The sequence below is a fragment of the Fringilla coelebs genome (assembly GCF_963513975.1).
Source record: "Fringilla coelebs genome assembly, chromosome: 33".
Taxonomy (NCBI): domain Eukaryota; kingdom Metazoa; phylum Chordata; class Aves; order Passeriformes; family Fringillidae; genus Fringilla; species Fringilla coelebs.
The window spans coordinates 610,777-626,656 of record NC_140059.1 but is presented as its reverse complement, the minus strand read 5'-3'; the positions used below and the strand labels follow the sequence as shown (position 1 = coordinate 626,656).

At 65.9% G+C, this 15,880-nt stretch overlaps 5 protein-coding genes and 1 long non-coding RNA gene across 7 annotated transcripts; 2 read left to right on the top strand and 4 right to left on the bottom strand.

Moving 5' to 3' along the window:
• Positions 1–3,668, bottom strand: INTS5 (integrator complex subunit 5). Its single transcript, XM_084224068.1, has 2 exons — positions 3,586–3,668; positions 1–2,798 (listed from the first exon to the last, which is right to left on the bottom strand). Exons 1-2 carry the CDS (start codon positions 3,639–3,641, stop codon positions 44–46), a joined length of 2,811 nt encoding a protein of 936 aa, XP_084080194.1. The 5' UTR covers positions 3,642–3,668; the 3' UTR covers positions 1–43.
• Positions 3,669–3,830: 162 nt separating this feature from the next.
• On the bottom strand, positions 3,831–4,585 carry LOC311164576 (uncharacterized protein C11orf98 homolog). The gene is made up of 4 exons (XM_084224080.1): positions 4,500–4,585; positions 4,262–4,326; positions 4,091–4,179; positions 3,831–4,012 (listed from the first exon to the last, which is right to left on the bottom strand). The coding sequence occupies exons 1-4, from the start codon at positions 4,533–4,535 to the stop codon at positions 3,918–3,920; spliced, it is 285 nt and encodes a 94-aa protein (XP_084080206.1). The 5' UTR covers positions 4,536–4,585; the 3' UTR covers positions 3,831–3,917.
• Positions 4,586–8,499: 3,914 nt separating this feature from the next.
• On the top strand, positions 8,500–8,878 carry UQCC3 (ubiquinol-cytochrome c reductase complex assembly factor 3). The gene is made up of 2 exons (XM_084224082.1): positions 8,500–8,660; positions 8,740–8,878. Exons 1-2 carry the CDS (start codon positions 8,541–8,543, stop codon positions 8,869–8,871), a joined length of 252 nt encoding a protein of 83 aa, XP_084080208.1. The 5' UTR covers positions 8,500–8,540; the 3' UTR covers positions 8,872–8,878.
• Positions 8,879–8,994: 116 nt separating this feature from the next.
• On the top strand, positions 8,995–10,033 carry DMAC1 (distal membrane arm assembly component 1; the record flags this gene model as incomplete). Its single annotated transcript, XM_084224079.1, has 2 exons — positions 8,995–9,253; positions 9,906–10,033. 2 exons carry the CDS (start codon positions 8,995–8,997, stop codon positions 9,971–9,973), a joined length of 327 nt encoding a protein of 108 aa, XP_084080205.1. The 3' UTR covers positions 9,974–10,033.
• UBXN1 (UBX domain protein 1) lies at positions 9,914–14,492 on the bottom strand. 2 transcript variants are annotated; one of them, XM_084224071.1, is made up of 9 exons: positions 14,375–14,492; positions 14,144–14,197; positions 13,596–13,712; positions 12,036–12,179; positions 11,666–11,717; positions 11,453–11,530; positions 10,683–10,768; positions 10,561–10,642; positions 9,914–10,148 (listed from the first exon to the last, which is right to left on the bottom strand). In XM_084224071.1, exons 1-9 carry the CDS (start codon positions 14,452–14,454, stop codon positions 9,927–9,929), a joined length of 915 nt encoding a protein of 304 aa, XP_084080197.1. In that variant the 5' UTR covers positions 14,455–14,492; the 3' UTR covers positions 9,914–9,926. The 2 variants fall into 2 exon arrangements, with proteins under 2 accessions (XP_084080197.1, XP_084080198.1); XM_084224072.1 differs by having other exon boundaries at positions 10,025–10,148; positions 10,561–10,768.
• A 450-nt stretch (positions 14,493–14,942) lies between these two features.
• On the bottom strand, positions 14,943–15,852 carry LOC311164579. Its single transcript, XR_014616869.1, has 3 exons — positions 15,788–15,852; positions 15,320–15,385; positions 14,943–15,158 (listed from the first exon to the last, which is right to left on the bottom strand). It is a non-coding gene; the product is annotated as an uncharacterized lncRNA (long non-coding RNA).
• Between the last annotated feature and the right edge of the window lie 28 nt (positions 15,853–15,880).

The following is a 15,880-nucleotide window of genomic DNA, read 5'->3' as shown; positions in this document are numbered from 1 at the left end:
GTTTTTATTACAAATCCGCGCCTCCCCCGCGCCCCCGTCCCGCTCAGGGGTAGAACCTGGCGGCCAGCAGCCCCAGGCGGTGGATGTTGCGGTGCAGCACGGCGTGCAGCACCGCCAGGTGCTTGCCCAGCTCGCCGTCGCGCCCGAAGTCGCGGCGGAAGACGCCCAGCTCGGGCTGGAAGGTGAACTTCTGGGGCAGGGGGCTGTTCTCGCGCAGGTAGCCCCAGACGCTGAGCAGCAGCAGGTGCACCTCGAAGGGCGCCAGCTCGGGGAACAGCTCGTGCATGTTGCCCAGCACGGGCGGCAGCAGCGAGCCCTCGGCCAGCAGCGCCACCAGCGCGCACGAGGCCCGCAGGTGCCAGGGCGAGGCCAGCGTGCTGCCGTCCCTGCAGGCGTCCCAGTGCGCCACCAGGCCGGCCAGCAGCCCGCGCAGCAGCACCGAGCAGTAGCAGAGCGCCGGCCGCCCGCCGGCCACCAGCCGCAGCAGCGGGAAGAGCAGCGGGTGCTGCCGGAAGCGCCGCAGGATGCGCAGGTCGCGCTCCACCGTGGCGCGGGCCAGCTCCTCGGGCGGCCAGGCCAGCTCGGCGCCCGCCGCCTCGGGGCACACGGCCTCCACCAGCGCCGCCGCCACCGCCTTGGCGGCCTCGGCGCCCACGGCGGGCCCGGAGCCGCGGCAGCAGCGCAGCACCAGGCTCAGGAAGGTCTGCGTGTTGCGGCTCAGCTCCTCGGCGCTCCTGCGGCCGCCGCCGGGCGCCGGCTTCAGCCCGCGGCCGATGACGCCGGCGTGGAACACGGACCAGACGCCGCCCGAGGCGTTGGGGCCGGCGGTGAAGCGGCGGTTGGTGTCCAGCAGCGAGACGGCGGGCGGCGCGGGCGCGGCGCCGCTCTCGGGGCCCGGCGGCTCGGCGCTGCCCCCGAAGAGCTCGGCGTCGCGGCCGCCCAGCGCGCCCTCCACCAGCTGCGCCAGCACGGCCTTGGCGGCGGCGGGGCCGACGGCGCTGAGCCGCGCCAGCAGCCGCACGCCGGGCGCCAGCGCGGCCGCGTCGCCCTGCCGCAGCCCGGCGAAGAAGCGGCGCACGGCGGCGCGCACGGCGGGCAGCAGGTGCGCGGGCGGCGGCGCCCGGGGCAGCGGGCAGGCCGCCAGCAGCCGGCAGGCCGCCTCCGCCACCTCGGCGCGGGGGTGCAGCAGCAGCTGCGCCAGGTCCGGCAGGTGCCGCGCCAGCGCCGCGCCCAGCGCCGCCTCGCCGGGCTCGCCGTCGTCGCGGGGCTGCTGCAGCAGCAGCGCCAGGTTGCGCAGGAGCTGCGCCAGCTGCGGCTCGGGCAGGCGGCCGGCGTGGATCTGCGCCACGGCGGCGGCCACGGCGGCGGGCAGCGGGTCGGGCAGCACGGCGCGCAGCCCCGCGCGCAGCTGCGGCGCCAGCGCCAGCTCCTCGGGCGTGCGGGCCAGCGCCAGCAGGAAGAAGAGCGCCTCGGCCGCGCCGTGCGGCGCCGAGTGCACCGCCAGCAGCGCCAGCAGCTGGTGCTGCCACAGGCAGCGGCGCCGCTCCAGCCGCAGCGTGTCCTGGCACAGCTCCCGCACGTGCGGCCGCAGCGCCTCCAGGAAGGGCACCGGGCGCGCCGGGCCCTCGGCGGGGCCGGCCGAGCCGCGGCCGTGCACCAGCTTCTGCAGGTGCAGCAGCAGCAGCTGCAGCAGGCGCTCGCAGGCCTCGCGCACGCCCTCGTGCAGCGCCGGGCCCGGCGCCGTGATCACCGAGGCGGGCGCCGCCGTGGCCAGCAGGAAGCGCAGCGTCCGCAGGGCGCCCGCCGAGGTGTGGCACAGCAGGTGCACCACCACGCCCACCACGCCCTCCAGCTCCTCCCGCGGCACGGCCGAGAAGTGCTGGTGCAGCTGGTTGAGCACGGGCGGCTTGAGCGAGTCCACCAGCTCGGGCGAGACGGCGGCCAGCAGCGCGGGGGACATCAGCGCCAGCTGCAGCAGGAAGGGCACCGTGGCCTTGTGGTGCTCGCGGGGCGAGCCCAGGCTCTCGTGGAACATCCTCAGCAGCTCCTGCTTGATGCTGCCGGCGTGGCGCGAGGCCAGGTGGCCCAGGATGCCCACCACCGAGGCGATCTTGGGCGCGCGCTTGTCGCCCGCCGCCGCGCCCGCCGCCTCGGCGCCGCCGTGCGCGCAGAAATCCTTCAGGCCGCAGGAGAGCACGCGGCTGATGATGGTGCCGGGGAAGGAGGAGCCCACGTGCGCCACCACCCAGTCGAAGTGCGGCGAGTGCTGCACCGAGGTGTCCAGCAGCGCGTCCACGCAGGCGTCGGGGCAGCTGCCCGCCATGGCCGCCAGGCACTGGCTGTAGATGTCCAGCAGCGCGCGCGTGGCCGGGCAGGCCATCCACAGCTGCAGCAGCTCGTTGAGGCTGGCGGCGGGCGGCACGCCGGGCCGGTTGGCGTACTTGCTGCTCAGCTGCCCCATCAGCTCGCTGGCCCAGGCGGCCACGCCGGGCGCCCAGGCCCGCGGGTTGGCGGCCACCAGCTCGGCCAGCGCCCGGCGCGCCTCCTGCAGCACCTCGGCGCCGGGCGTGGCCTTGGGGGCGGGCCCGGGGGCGGGGCCCTCGCGCTGCAGCAGGTGCTGGCACACCTGCTCGTCGAAGAGGCCGCGCAGGTGCTGCAGGGCGGCGTGGCGGGCGGGCGGCAGGCAGCGCAGCAGGCGCAGCGCGCAGCGGGCGTGGGCCGGCGGCGACAGCGGCGTGCCCTGCACCGGGTCCAGCCCGCTCAGGAAGGCCTTCACCTCCTGGGACAGCTCCTGGGCGCTGGGGAGAGAGAGAAAATGGGGTGAAACGGGGGAAAATGGGGTTAAAATGGGTTAAAATGGGGGAAAATGGGGTGAAAATGGGATTAAATAGGGTTAAAATGGGGTTAAATGGGGGAAATGGAGGTAACATGGGGTTAAAATGGGGGAAAATTGGGTTAAAATGGGGTAAAATGGAGTTAAAATGGGGTAAAATGGGGTAAAATGGAGGTAAATGGGGTTAAAATGGGGGAAAATTGGGTTAAAATAAGGTTAAATAGAGTTAAAATGGGGTAAAATGGGACAGTGGCATGCCCTGCACAGGGTCCAGCCCACTCAGGAACGCCTTCACCTCCTGGGACAGCTCCTGGGCGCTGGGAAGAGGGGAAAAATGGGCTAAAAGGGTGTAAAATCAGAATAGAACGGGTTAAAATGGAGGTAAAGGGGGAAAAATGGGGTAAAATAGGGATAAAATGGGGTAAAGTGGGGCAGAGAGCGGTAAAATGCGGCTTCAGGCGAAAAAGGGGGGGAACCGGGTAATAATGGGTTTAAAAGAGTTAGCGGGGGGTAAAAGGGTTAAAGAGGGATAAAAATAATTTAAAAAGGTTTAAGGGGGGTTTAAAAGGGTTGGGACACCCAGAGCGGCCGCCAGGAGCGGAAAGAAGCGGGAGGGTCCCGAACGCGTCTGAGGAGGGGGCTCCCACCGGGGGCGGCACCGGGGCTCGGGCCCAGCTCCGCGGCTCGCCGCCCCCACGCCCAGGGAGGTTTCCTGGGGCTCTCCCGTCCCCATCCCGGGGCTCCCCCGGTACCTGAGCGGCGGCCGGGGAGGGCTGGCGGCGCCGGGGGGGTCGCAGAGCGCCGACATGGCGGCGGCGGCGGCCGGGCCGGGCGGCTGCGCATGCGCCGAGACAGCCCACACAGGAGACGGCCCGCCCGCCCCCGCGGCCGAGCGCGATGGTTCCGCCCCGCGCGGTGTCACCGCGAATGGCTTCCCCCCGGGAGGGGGCGGCTCCGCTCCCCCACCCGGGACAGAAACGGGCACGGAGATCAAAGGTCAAAGGTCAAAGGTCATTTATTGGGGACACCGGGACACAACGGCGGCCGCAGCACGGACACCGGGGGGGCACCGTCGGCACCGGGGTCACTCCGCCGCCGCCTCCGCCATCTCCACGTCGCCGTTCCCGCTCCCCGCCTCCTCCCGCGGCCTCTTCGCCTCGGTCACCGCCGCCTTCAGCGCTGGGGACACCCGGGAGGGGCTCAGGGCTCCGGTGCCACCGCCCGGTGCCCCCGCCCGGTGCCCCCTCCCCCGCTCACCCCTCCGCGACGACCCCCGCAGCCGCTTCAGCTCCTTCCGCAGCCGCTTTCCCCACACCGGGGCCGCAACCGCCGGCACCGACAGCGACCTGAACGGGAGAGCACCGGGACCCCCCTCGGTCACCGGGGGACTCCGGGGAGACACCGGGGGGGCATCGGGGGGAAGCTCACCGCCGCTTCTGCCGCCGGCCCCGCGCCCGCTCCCGCCGCCGCTTGAAGAGCTTCTTGCGCAGCTCCTGCGGGGCACAAAGGGATCACCGGGAGGGCCCCGCCGTTACCGGAGCCCCATCCCAGCACCGGTTACCGGGAGCCCGGGTGATGATCGGGACTGCCGCCACCCGCGCGGGCTGTCCCTGCCACCGGGTCACCCCCCGAGCCCTCCTGGAGCCGCCCGGTGCCCCCCGGTCACCGTTCGGGGCCGGTTGATTTTGCCTCCGATCCCCATCGCTCCCCGCGCGTGCGCCCGCCGCCACTTCCGGTCCGGCCGCACTTCCGGTCGCCAAGCCCCTCCCAACGTGCCCCTTATGTCGGATATGATTGGCTTGTGGGCGCGCGAGCTGCGCTATGATTGGCCGAAATGGCGAGTGCTCCGCTTATATTAAAATCTCTTTTATGCCCGCCTTCTTTTTTTCTTTCCTATATCTTCATTGGTTGGCGGGCGGGCGCTGGCGCCGTTGATTGGCGGAATTAGCTGAGACCCCGCCCAGAGCTGCGCTATATAAAATAGCCGCCGCCCCTCACCGCGCTCTCTGAGTGCCGGGTGAGCGGCGGGGTCAGCACCGGGTCCGGGGTTTTGGGTGGGTTCCGTTCTATAGGCGGGCGGGGGCGACACCGGGTCCGGGGTTTTGGGTGGGTTCCGTTCTATAGGCGGGCGGGGGCGGCACCGGGCGGTTCCTCCCGTTCTTGGCGGGTCCCGGCGGCGCCGTGCCGGGCTCCGTGACGTGCGGAGGAAAAGCAGCGACCGGCGCGATGTCTTCGGTGCCGGCGGTGGCGTCCGCCGGTCCCACCCTCACACGCCGGGACAAGGCCCGGACGCGGCTCCTCTAGAGCTCCGGAGCGCTCGGGGCCGCCGCTTGACCGCCCTTTTCTCCTCTGCAGGGCCCGTGAGAAGCGGCAGGACCGCGCCGGCGACGGATGGGTGATTTTTTACTTTAAATTGGAAATAAACCGTTCTAAACCGCTTTCGTCTCGTGTCGGCTTTCTGTAGGAATGCGTCCCGGGGTGAGGGTGGGGATTTCCCGTCCCCTTCCTGGCGGTAAAGCCGCTCCGTGACCCCGATCCCGACGGTGGGGGGACCCGGCCGTGAGGGAGGAACGTCTCCAGGTCCTCCCAGCCGCCGTCTCTATGATTTTACTGTGCGGGAGGAGAATTCCGGTCCTCGTAGCCCGCCGAGAGAAGAGAGACGGCGGCTGGGAGAAGCGAAAGCGTCCCCCGCCCTCACGGGATCATAGAGAAAGCGGCTAGAAAGACCGGAAATACGCTCCGGCACGCTAAAATCATAGAGACGGCGGCTGGGATGACCGGAAACCTCCCCCGCCCTCACGGGATCATAGAGAAAGCGGATAGAAAGACCGGAAATACTCTCCGGCACGCTAAAATCATAGAGTCCGCGAGCAGGAGGACCGGAAACCTCCCCCGCCCTCACGGGATCATAGAGAAAGCGGCTAGAAAGACCGGAAATACGCTCCGGCACGCTAAAATCATAGAGACCGCGAGCGGGAGGACCGGAAACCTCCCCCGCCCTCACGGGATCATAGAGAAAGCGGCTAGAAAGACCGAAAATACTCTCCGGCACGCTAAAATCATAGAGACGGCGGCTGGGATGACCGGAAACCTCCCCCGCCCTCACGGGATCATAGAGAAAGCGGCTAGAAAGACCGGAAATACTCTCCGGCACGCTAAAATCATAGAGTCCGCGAGAAGGAGGACCGGAAACCTCCCCCGCCCTCACGGGATCATAGAGAAAGCGGCTAGAAAGACCGGAAATACGCTCCGGCACGCTAAAATCATAGAGTCCGCGAGCTGGAGGACCGGAAACCTCCCCCGCCCTCACGGGATCATAGAGAAAGCGGCTAGAAAGACCGGAAATACGCTCCGGCACGCTAAAATCATAGAGACGGCGGCTGGGTTGACCAGAAACCTCCCCCGCCCTCACGGGATCATAGAGAAAGCGGCTAGAAAGACCGGAAATACGCTCCGGCACGCTAAAATCATAGAGACCGCGAGCGGGAGGACCGGAAACCTCCCCCGCCCTCACGGGATCATAGAGAAAGCGGCTAGAAAGACCGGAAATACGCTCCGGCACGCTAAAATCATAGAGTCCGCGAGCAGGAGGACCGGAAACCTCCCCCGCCCTCACGGGATCATAGAGAAAGCGGCTAGAAAGACCGGAAATACTCTCCGGCACGCTAAAATCATAGAGTCCGCGAGCGGGAGGACCGGAAACCTCCCCCGCCCTCACGGGATCATAGAGAAAGCGGCTAGAAAGACCGGAAATACGCTCCGGCACGCTAAAATCATAGAGACGGCGGCTGGGATGACCAGAAACCTCCCCCGCCCTCACGGGATCATAGAGAAAGCGGCTAGAAAGACCGGAAATACGCTCCGGCACGCTAAAATCATAGAGACCGCGAGCAGGAGGACCGGAAACCTCCCCCGCCCTCACGGGATCATAGAGAAAGCGGCTAGAAAGACCGGAAATACGCTCCGGCACGCTAAAATCATAGAGTCCGCGAGCAGGAGGACCGGAAACCTCCCCCGCCCTCACGGGATCATAGAGAAAGCGGCTAGAAAGACCGGAAATACTCTCCGGCACGTTAAAATCATAGAGACCGCGAGCGGGAGGACCGGAAACCTCCCCCGCCCTCACGGGATCATAGAGAAAGCGGCTAGAAAGACCGGAAACACGCTCCGGCACGCTAAAATCATAGAGACGGCGGCTGGGATGACCAGAAACCTCCCCTGCCCTCACGGGATCATAGAGAAAGCGGCTAGAAAGACCGGAAATATGCTCCGGCACGCTAAAATCATAGAGTCCGCGAGCGGGAGGACCGGAAACCTCCCCCGCCCTCACGGGATCATAGAGAAAGCGGCTAGAAAGACCGGAAATACGCTCCGGCACGCTAAAATCATAGAGCCCGCGAGCAGGAGGACCGGAAACCTCCCCCGCCCTCACGGGATCATAGAGATAGCGGCTAGAAAGACCGGAAATACTCTCCGGCACGTTAAAATCATAGAGACCGCGAGCGGGAGGACCGGAAACCTCCCCCGCCCTCACGGGATCATAGAGAAAGCGGCTAGAAAGACCGGAAATACGCTCCGGCACGCTAAAACCATAGAGTCTTCGAGCAGGAGGACCGGAAACTTGCCCCGCCCTCACGGGATCATAGAGAAAGCGGCTAGAAAGACCGGAAATACGCTCCGGCACGCTAAAATCATAGAGTCCGCGAGCAGGAGGACCGGAAACCTCCCCCGCCCTCACGGGATCATAGAGAAAGCGGCTAGAAAGACCGGAAATACTCTCCGGCACGCTAAAATCATAGAGACCGCGAGCGGGAGGACCGGAAACCTCCCCCGCCCTCACGGGATCATAGAGAAAGCGGCTAGAAAGACCGGAAATACGCTCCGGCACGCTAAAATAATAGAGACCGCGAGCGGGAGGACCGGAAACCTCCCCCGCCCTCACGGGATCATAGAGAAAGCGGCTAGAAAGACCGGAAATACGCTCCGGCACGCTAAAATAATAGAGACGGGTGCTGGGATGACCGGAAACCTCCCCCGCCCTCACGGGATCATAGAGAAAGCGGCTAGAAAGACCGGAAATACTGTCCGGCACGCTAAAACCATAGAGTCTGCGAGCAGGAGGACCGAAAACCTCCCCCGCCCTCACGGGATCATAGAGAAAGCGGCTAGAAAGACCGGAAATACGCTCCGGCACGCTAAAATCATAGAGACGGCGGCTGGGATGACCGGAAACCTCCCCCGCCCTTACGGGATCATAGAGAATGCGGCTAGAAAGACCGGAAATACTCTCCGGCACGCTAAAATCATAGAGACGGCGGCTGGGATGACCGAAAACCTCCCCCGCCCTCACGGGATCATAGAGAAAGTGGCTGGAAAGACCGGAAATACGCTCCGGCAAGCTAAAATCATAGAGACCGCGAGCAGGAGGACCGGAAACCTCCCCCGCCCTCACGGGATCATAGAGAAAGCGGCTAGAAAGACCGGAAATACGCTCCGGCACGCTAAAATCATAGAGTCTGCGAGCAGGAGGACCGGAAACCTCCCCCGCCCCCACGGGATCATAGAGAAAGCGGCTAGAAAGACCGGAAATACGCTCCGGCACGCTAAAATCATAGAGACGGGTCCTGGGAGGACCGGAAACCTCCCCTGCCGTCAGGGGATCATAGAGACTGCTGTGAGCAGCCCCGGAAGTGGCGGGGAGGCGGAGATGGCGCTGGACCGGCGGTGGCCGCTGGCGCTCGCCCGCGGCGCCGTCCCGGTCGCGCTGGGGCTGCTGCTGTGGCTGGCGATCGCGGGCGGCGAGCAGGAGCGGCAGCAGACGCTGAAGGTACGGGGCCAAGGGGCTGGCGGGGACGGCTCGGGTACCGGAACCGGCGGTGACCCCCGCCGTGTTCCCGGTCTGGCAGGGCCAGCACGGGGCGGACGCCGCGAGTTTGGCGCAGCGGCGGCGCCACAATGAGCTGATCATGGCGGCGCTGCGCGAGGCGGCCGAGACCGACGACAACGTGGCACAACGCGGGGTGCCGTGGCGGAAGTGACGTCAGCACCGGGACCCCCACTCTCCCCGTTTACCGGTGACCCGTTCTTTCTCCTGGAACCATCAGCGCTGGGCGCGGTTTCGCACGGAACTCTTTCGCGCGGTTGCACCCGGACTGCTATAAATGACGGACACTTCCGGCATCGTTTCCGGTCTCGCCATGTCGCCGCCGGGCGCGGAGGCCGCCCCGGACGCGGCGCCGGTGCCCGCGCCCGGTCCGGCCTCGCCGCGGCCGCTGTTCGGCGGCTGCTGGAGCTGCCGCCTGCTGAGCGGCGCGGGGCTGCTGATGGCGGCCGTGTGGGTTTACCAGGGCCCGCGGAGCTCCATGAGGAAGGGGATCGCCCCCTCCATGGGCGCCATCGCCCAGATCACCTTCGCCGCCGGTGAGGGGCGGGAACGGGGAGGGGGCGGGAACCGGGGGGACGGGGGCGGGGTCTCGGTGTTGGCGGGAAAAGTGTGAGAGTTTCCATGGCAACGAGGGCGGGACGGGGTGAGGGCGGCCCCAAAATCTCCTGGAATCTCCCCAAAATCGCCGAGGGTTGGGCAGGGGGAGGAGTTGGGGTTCCCGTGGGTGCGGGGGGAGCCCAGGTGTGACCCCGGGGTGTGCCCCAGCTGCCCCCAGGTGTTCCCCAGGTGTGCCCAGCTGTGCCGAGGTGCGCCCAGGTGTGCTGCAGCTGTGCCCAGGTGCCCCCAGCTGTGTGCCCCAGGTGCCCCGAGCTGTGCCCAGCTGTTCCCCAGATGTGCCCAGGTGTGCCCCAGGTGCCCCCAGCTGTGCCCAGCTGTTCCCCAGGTGTCCCCAGCTGTGCCCAGCTGTTCCCCAGATGTGCCCCAGATGCCCCCAGCTGTTCCCCAGGTGTGCCCCAGGTGCCCCCAGCTGTGCCCAGCTGTTCCCCAGGTGTTCCAAGGTGTGTCCAGCTGTTCCCCAGATGTGCCCAGGTGTGCCCCAGGTGCCCCCAGCTGTGCCCAGCTGTTCCCCAGGTGTGCCCCAGGTGCCCCCAGCTGTTCCCCAGCTGTGCCAGGCTCCGTCTCCCGCAGGTCTGGCCGGCTGGGCCATCGTCATCCTTGCCGACCCCGTGGGACGGTGGCGCCGCCGGGAGCCCTGAGGGGACCCCAATAAAGGCCCGGGACCCCCGAACGGCGGCGGGGGCTGGGCCAGGACGGAGCTCGGGCGTTTTTGGGCTTTTTGGGTTTATTTGGGGTTTTCTGGGGCAGTCCCGGGGTGCCCCCCTCAGCTCCCCTCCTTCTTGGCCACGATGACGACGGCGGAGGGAACCAGACCTGGAGAGAAGGGGGAGGTTAGGACCCCCTAAAATACCCAGAGACCCCCAAAATACCCCGGGGACCCTTAAAATACCCTGGGGACCCCCTAAAATACCCCAGAGACCCCCCAAAATATCCCAGGGACCCCTCAAGGAGCCCCCAACCTCCCCCAGGAACCCAGAAATCCTCTGGAGATCCCCCCAGATTCCCTCAAGGACCCCCCAAGGACCCCTCAGATCCCCCAGGGATCCCCCAAGGACCCCCAGGTGCTTCCAAGGACCCCTTAAACCCCCCCAAGGACCCCCAAATCCCCCAGGGATCCCCGCAATGTCCCCCAGGGACCCCCAAATGCTTCCAAAGACCCCTCAACCCCCCCCAAATCCCCCAGGGACCCCCAAACCCCCCAGGGACCCCCAGCCCCGAGCCTCACCCAGCTCCTGCAGCGGTTTCTCCATGTCCTCCTCGGTGAAGAGGCGCCGGGGGAAGGCCGTGCGGAGGCTGAAGGGCTCGGGGGGATCCCCGGAGCCGCCCCCGGAGCCCCCCGGGCCCCGGTGCAGCTCCACGAAGAGCCGCACGGCCGCCAGCGGCTCCCGGGCACGGAAACTCTGCGTGAGAGCGCGGCCGTCCGGGAGCCGCACCTGGGGGGTCACCCAAAATGGACCAAAATGTACCCCAAATTACCCAAAATGTACCCAAAATCACCCCAAATCACCGAAAATGTACCCAAAATCACCCAAAATGTACCCAAAATCACCCCAAATCATCGAAAATGTACCCAAAATCACCCAAACTTGCCCCGAGATTCCCGTAAAATCCCCTCAGGATCCCCCTAAACCCCCCTGAGTCCCCCTAAATCCCCTCAGGATCCCCTGAAGTCCCCTCAGGACCCCCAAACCCCCCCCCAGGATCCCCCAAAATCCCCTCAGGACCCCAAAATTTTCCTGAGTGTCCTCCTGAATCCCCTCAGGATCCCCCTAAACCCCCCAGGGTCCCCCCAAAATCCCCTCAGGGTCCCTTGAACTCCATGTCAGGACCCCAAAACCCTCCCAGGGTCTCCCCAAAATCCCTTCAGGGGGTCCTGAAGTCCCCTCAGAACGCCCAAATCCCCCCCAGGATGCCCCAAAATCCCCTCAGGATCCCCCTAAACCCCCTAGGATCCCCCAAAATCCCCTCAGGACCCCCGAAATCTCCCCGAGAGTCCCCCAGGATCCCCCAAGATCCCCTCAGGACTCCAAAATCTCCCTGAGAGTCCCCCTAAATCCCCTCAGGATCCCCCAAGATCCCCTCAGAACCCCGAAATCCCCCCAAGCCCCCAGCCCCACCTGGATCCGGCACTGGTCGTATTCCCGCGGCGGCGGCGGCGCCTCCTGGGGGGGCTCGGCCGGGGGGGTCGGGGCGAACTGGGGGGGACAGAGGGAGGATCTGAGGGGTCCCGGTGGGGCTGCACCCCAAACTGTGCCCAGGGGATCCTCCAAAACTCGCTGGGATCCCCCCAAATCCTTTGGGATCCCCCCAATCCCCAGGGCCCCGCTCACCCTCTGCGCTCGCTCCGCCTTGTCCCGCTCGATCTTCTCCCGCACTCGCTGCCTGTGGGAACAGGGCGGGGAAAACCCCGAAATTTTCAGGGTTCCCCAAAAGTTTCGGGATCCCCAAAGGTTCTGGGGTAGGGATTTGGGCGGTTCCTGTATTTTGAGGGGGTCCCGAGGGGTTTTTGGGCCCCCCAAATCTCCTCGGCGCCGCCATCGTTGCTGAGGGCGCCTCCCGCGGCTGAGGCGCCCCCTGGCGGCCCGGAGGACTCGGCCGGGGCAGCTCCTGTGGGGTTTTTGGGTTTTCCTCTTTTTTTGGGGTGAAATTTTGGGGTTTTCCCGAAGTTTCGGGGTTTCATTGCGAGCCGCCCCCGCTCACCGCGCCGCCCGCTCCTCGGCCCGGTCCCGCCGCCGCTCCTCGGCCGCGCGGCGCCGCTCCTCGTCCCGCCGCCATTCGCGCAGCTTGGCCAGCTCCTGCCCGCGGCGGCGGCGCTCCCGCTCCTGCCCGGCCTCCGACAGCGCCCTGAGGAGACAACACCCCGGGATCGGCAATCCTGAACCCCAAAATAACCCTGAACCCAAAATCCTGCACCCCGAATCCCCCTGAGCCCCAAATCCCCGGGGTCACCGAGCCCCCACCGCTCCTGCCCGCGGCGGTGCCGCTCCCGCTCCTGCCCGGCCTCCGACAGCACCCTGGGACCAAAACACCCCAGGATCGGCAATCCTGAACCCCAAAATAACCCTGAGCCCAAAATCCTGCACCCCAAATCCCCCTGAGCCCCAAATCCCAGGGTCACTGAGCCCCCACTGCTCCTGTCCGGCCTCCGATAGCGCCCTGAGGGGGAAACACCCCGGGATCGGCAATCCTGAACCCTAAAATAACCCTGAACCCCAAATCCTGCACCCCGAATCCCCCTGAACCCCAAATCCCCCTGAGCCCCAAATCCCGGGGTCACTGAGCCCCCACTGCTCCTGCCCGGCCTCCAACGGCGCCCTGCGGGGGAAACACCCCGGGATCGGCAAGTCTGAACCCCAACATCACCCCGAACCCCAAATCTTGAACCCCTGAAACACCCTGAACCCCAACATCAGCCTGAACCCCAACATCCTGAACCCCTGAATCACCCTGAGCCCCAAATCCTGAGCCCCAAATCCTGGGGTCACCGAGCTGCCCAGCTCTCGACAGCGGCCTGAGACCAAAACACCCCAAAATTGGTAATTTGGAACCCCAAAATAACCCTGAGCCCCAAATCCTGAACCCCTGAATCACCCTGAACCCCAAATCCTGAGGTCACTGAGCCCCTACTGCTCCTGCCTGGGCTCAAGCAGCACCGTGGAGACACCAAAACACCCCAAAATCCGTAATTCTGAACCCGAAAATCACCTGAACCCCAAATCCTGAGCCCCAAATCCTGGGGTCACTGAGCTGCCCAGCTCTCGACAGCGGCCTGGGACCAAAACACCCCAAAATCCGTAATTCTGAACCCCAAAATAACCCAAAACCCAAAAAAAACCATAAGCCCCAAAATCCTGAGCCCCAAATCCCCTTGAGCCCCAAAACCTCCTGTGAACCCCAAAACCCTGAACCTCTAAACCACCCTGAACCCTAAAATCCTAAAGCCCAAATCACCCTGAAATCCAAATCCCTGGGCCCCAATTCCTCCTGGGAACCCCAAAATCTCCCCCAGAACCCCAAATCCCCCTGGGAATCCCAAAATCTGCCCCTGAACCCCCAAATCCTGAACCCCAAATCCCTTAGGACCCCAAAATCACCCTGAGCCCCCAAATCCCCCCTTTAAACCCCCAGAATTTTCCCCTTTGACCCCCAAAATTCCACCCTGAACCCCAAAACTCCCCCTTCAAACCCCCCAAATTTCCCTCTTGAACCCCCAAATCCCCCCCCAAACCCCAAAAGCGCCCAAATTTCCCCCAAATTCACTTCTGGGTCTCGTCCTGCTCCCCCGGCGGGGCCCGGGGCGCCCCCAGCAGCGCCCCCAAATCCGGGGGGGGCTCCGAGTCCGAGTCCGAGTCGGGGTCGTCCTCGTGGGCCACCAGCCTGGGGGGGTCCCCAAAAATCAGGGGGGGTCCCCAAAATCAGGGGGGGGTTGGGGGTGCCTGGGGGGGTCTCGGGGTTTTTTGTAGTCCCTGGGGAGGCTTTCGGGGGTCTCAAAGGTTTTTTGGGGACCCAGGGGGTTTTGGGGTGTCCTGGGGGGGTCTTGGGGGGTCCTCGGGGGAAGTTTGGGGTCTCGGGGTTTTTTATTGGGGTCCCCGGGGGGAATCTGGGGGTCCCAGGGAGGGTTTGGGGGTCCTGGGGGGGTTTTGGGGGGTCCCGGGGAGGTTTCGGGGGGTCCCCGGGGGTTTTGGGGGTCCCCGGGGTTTTTGGGGGTCCCTGGGGATTTTTGAGGGGTCCCGCGGGGGTTTTGGGGGGTCCCCGGGGCTTTTGGGGGGGTTTTGGGGGGTCCCGGTTCTTTCGGGGTCCCCCCTCACCAGTCCATGGCCGGTTCCACCCCGCGGTTCCCGGTCAGCGCCAGCGCCTTCGCCCTGCGGGACCGGGGGGGGGTTACGGGGGGGCTCCGGGGCCTTTCCCGGGGCCTCCCCCGCCAACATCCCGGGAATTCCGCCGGGGTTTCATTCCCGGCCGCTCTCCGGTTACCGGGCGCCCCCGGCCGCCGCCCCCCCCGCCCTCCCCCGGTGTCCCCGCGGTGCCGCCGCCCTCACGCGCGCCGGGCCCCGAATCCCATCTCCAGCAGCGCCTCCAGGGCCCGCCCGGGCCCGGCCCCGCCGCCCGCCGCCATCATGGCGGCACCGGGGCCTCGCGTCACGTGGGCGCCGGGAGGGGGCGGGGCCGCGGTCACGTGGGGACGGCGGCCGGGAAGGGACAGAACGCGGCGCGAGCGCGTCCGGCGCTGCCAAAGGCGGGGAGCAACCCCCAAAAAGTGACCCCGGAACCCCAAAAACAGCCCGGAAATAACCCCGAAACCCACCCAAAAATAGCCCAAAACAGCCCGGGAATACCCCAAAAACCGGGCCCCAAAACTGCCCCGAAGTGACCCCAAAAGCGCCCCCAAACCAACCCCAAAATCCTCCGAAACTCACCCAAAAATCCCCCCAAACCCCCTCAATTCCTAAATTTGGGCCGGAGTTTCTTTGGGTTGATTGCGGGGGGAAATCTGGAAGGATTTGGGGAAAATTCGGGGGTTTTGTGGATTTTGGGGGGTCCCGTCTCCCTCCCCCCCTCCCCCCTCCCCGAATAAATCCAAACTGATTTTTGGGGGGTGGGGGAGGGGCCGAAGCCTTTATTGAGACCCCCCCAAGATTGGGGGGGGGATGGGGGGTGGGGGAGGGGCTCAGGAGCTGGAGCAGACGTGGCGCTGGCGGGGGGAGGGGCCGTCCGGGAGGGGGGGGAGGGGCGTGACCCCCTCTTCCTCCTGCCCCTCCCCCTCTTCCTCCTCTTCCTCCTGCCCCTCCCCCTCCTTGGGGGCGGCGCTGAGCAAGGGGGGGTCTGGGGAGGGGGGGGAGGGGCGGTCAGCACCCCCAGACCCAATATTGGGCCCCTCCCCCCCCCTTTTTGATCTCCCCACCCCCAATTCGAGCCCCTCCCCCCGCCCCTCCCCCGCCCCCCCCCGGAATTTGGGGGGTTTGGGGGCGCTGCCCCTCCCCCACCTGGGCTGGACTCCGAGGCTCCCACGATTTCGGGCTCCTCCGAATTTTGGGGGGAGGCTGAAAGATCTGGGTGTGGGGGAGGGGGAGAAAATCACCCTGAACCTCCTCAAAATCCCCCCCCCCCAAAATCTCTAAAATTCCCCCTAAAAATCCCCCAAATGCCCCCAAAATCCAGCCTCAAATCCCTCCCAAAATTGCCGAAAATCTCCCCCAAATCCTCCCCAAATGTTCCCAAATCTCCCAAAACTTCCCCCAAAATCTCCTTAAAATCCACCCAAAATCCACAAAATCATCTTGAAATCCTCCCCAAAAAAATTCCCCCCAAAATTCCCAAATCCTCCCCAAAACGTCCCCAAATCCTGCAAACCCTCCCCCATTCCTCCCCTCCCCCATCTCTCCCCTCCCCCTCCCCCATCTCTCCCCTGTCCCCTCCCCCCTCTCTCACCTGTCCCCTCCCCCATCTCTCACCTGTCCCCTCCCCCTCCCCTGGGGCTCCTCCCTGGCTCCGCAGTTCCTGTGGGGGGTGGGGGAGGGGCTCAGGTGAGCTCGGCCGTGGGGGAG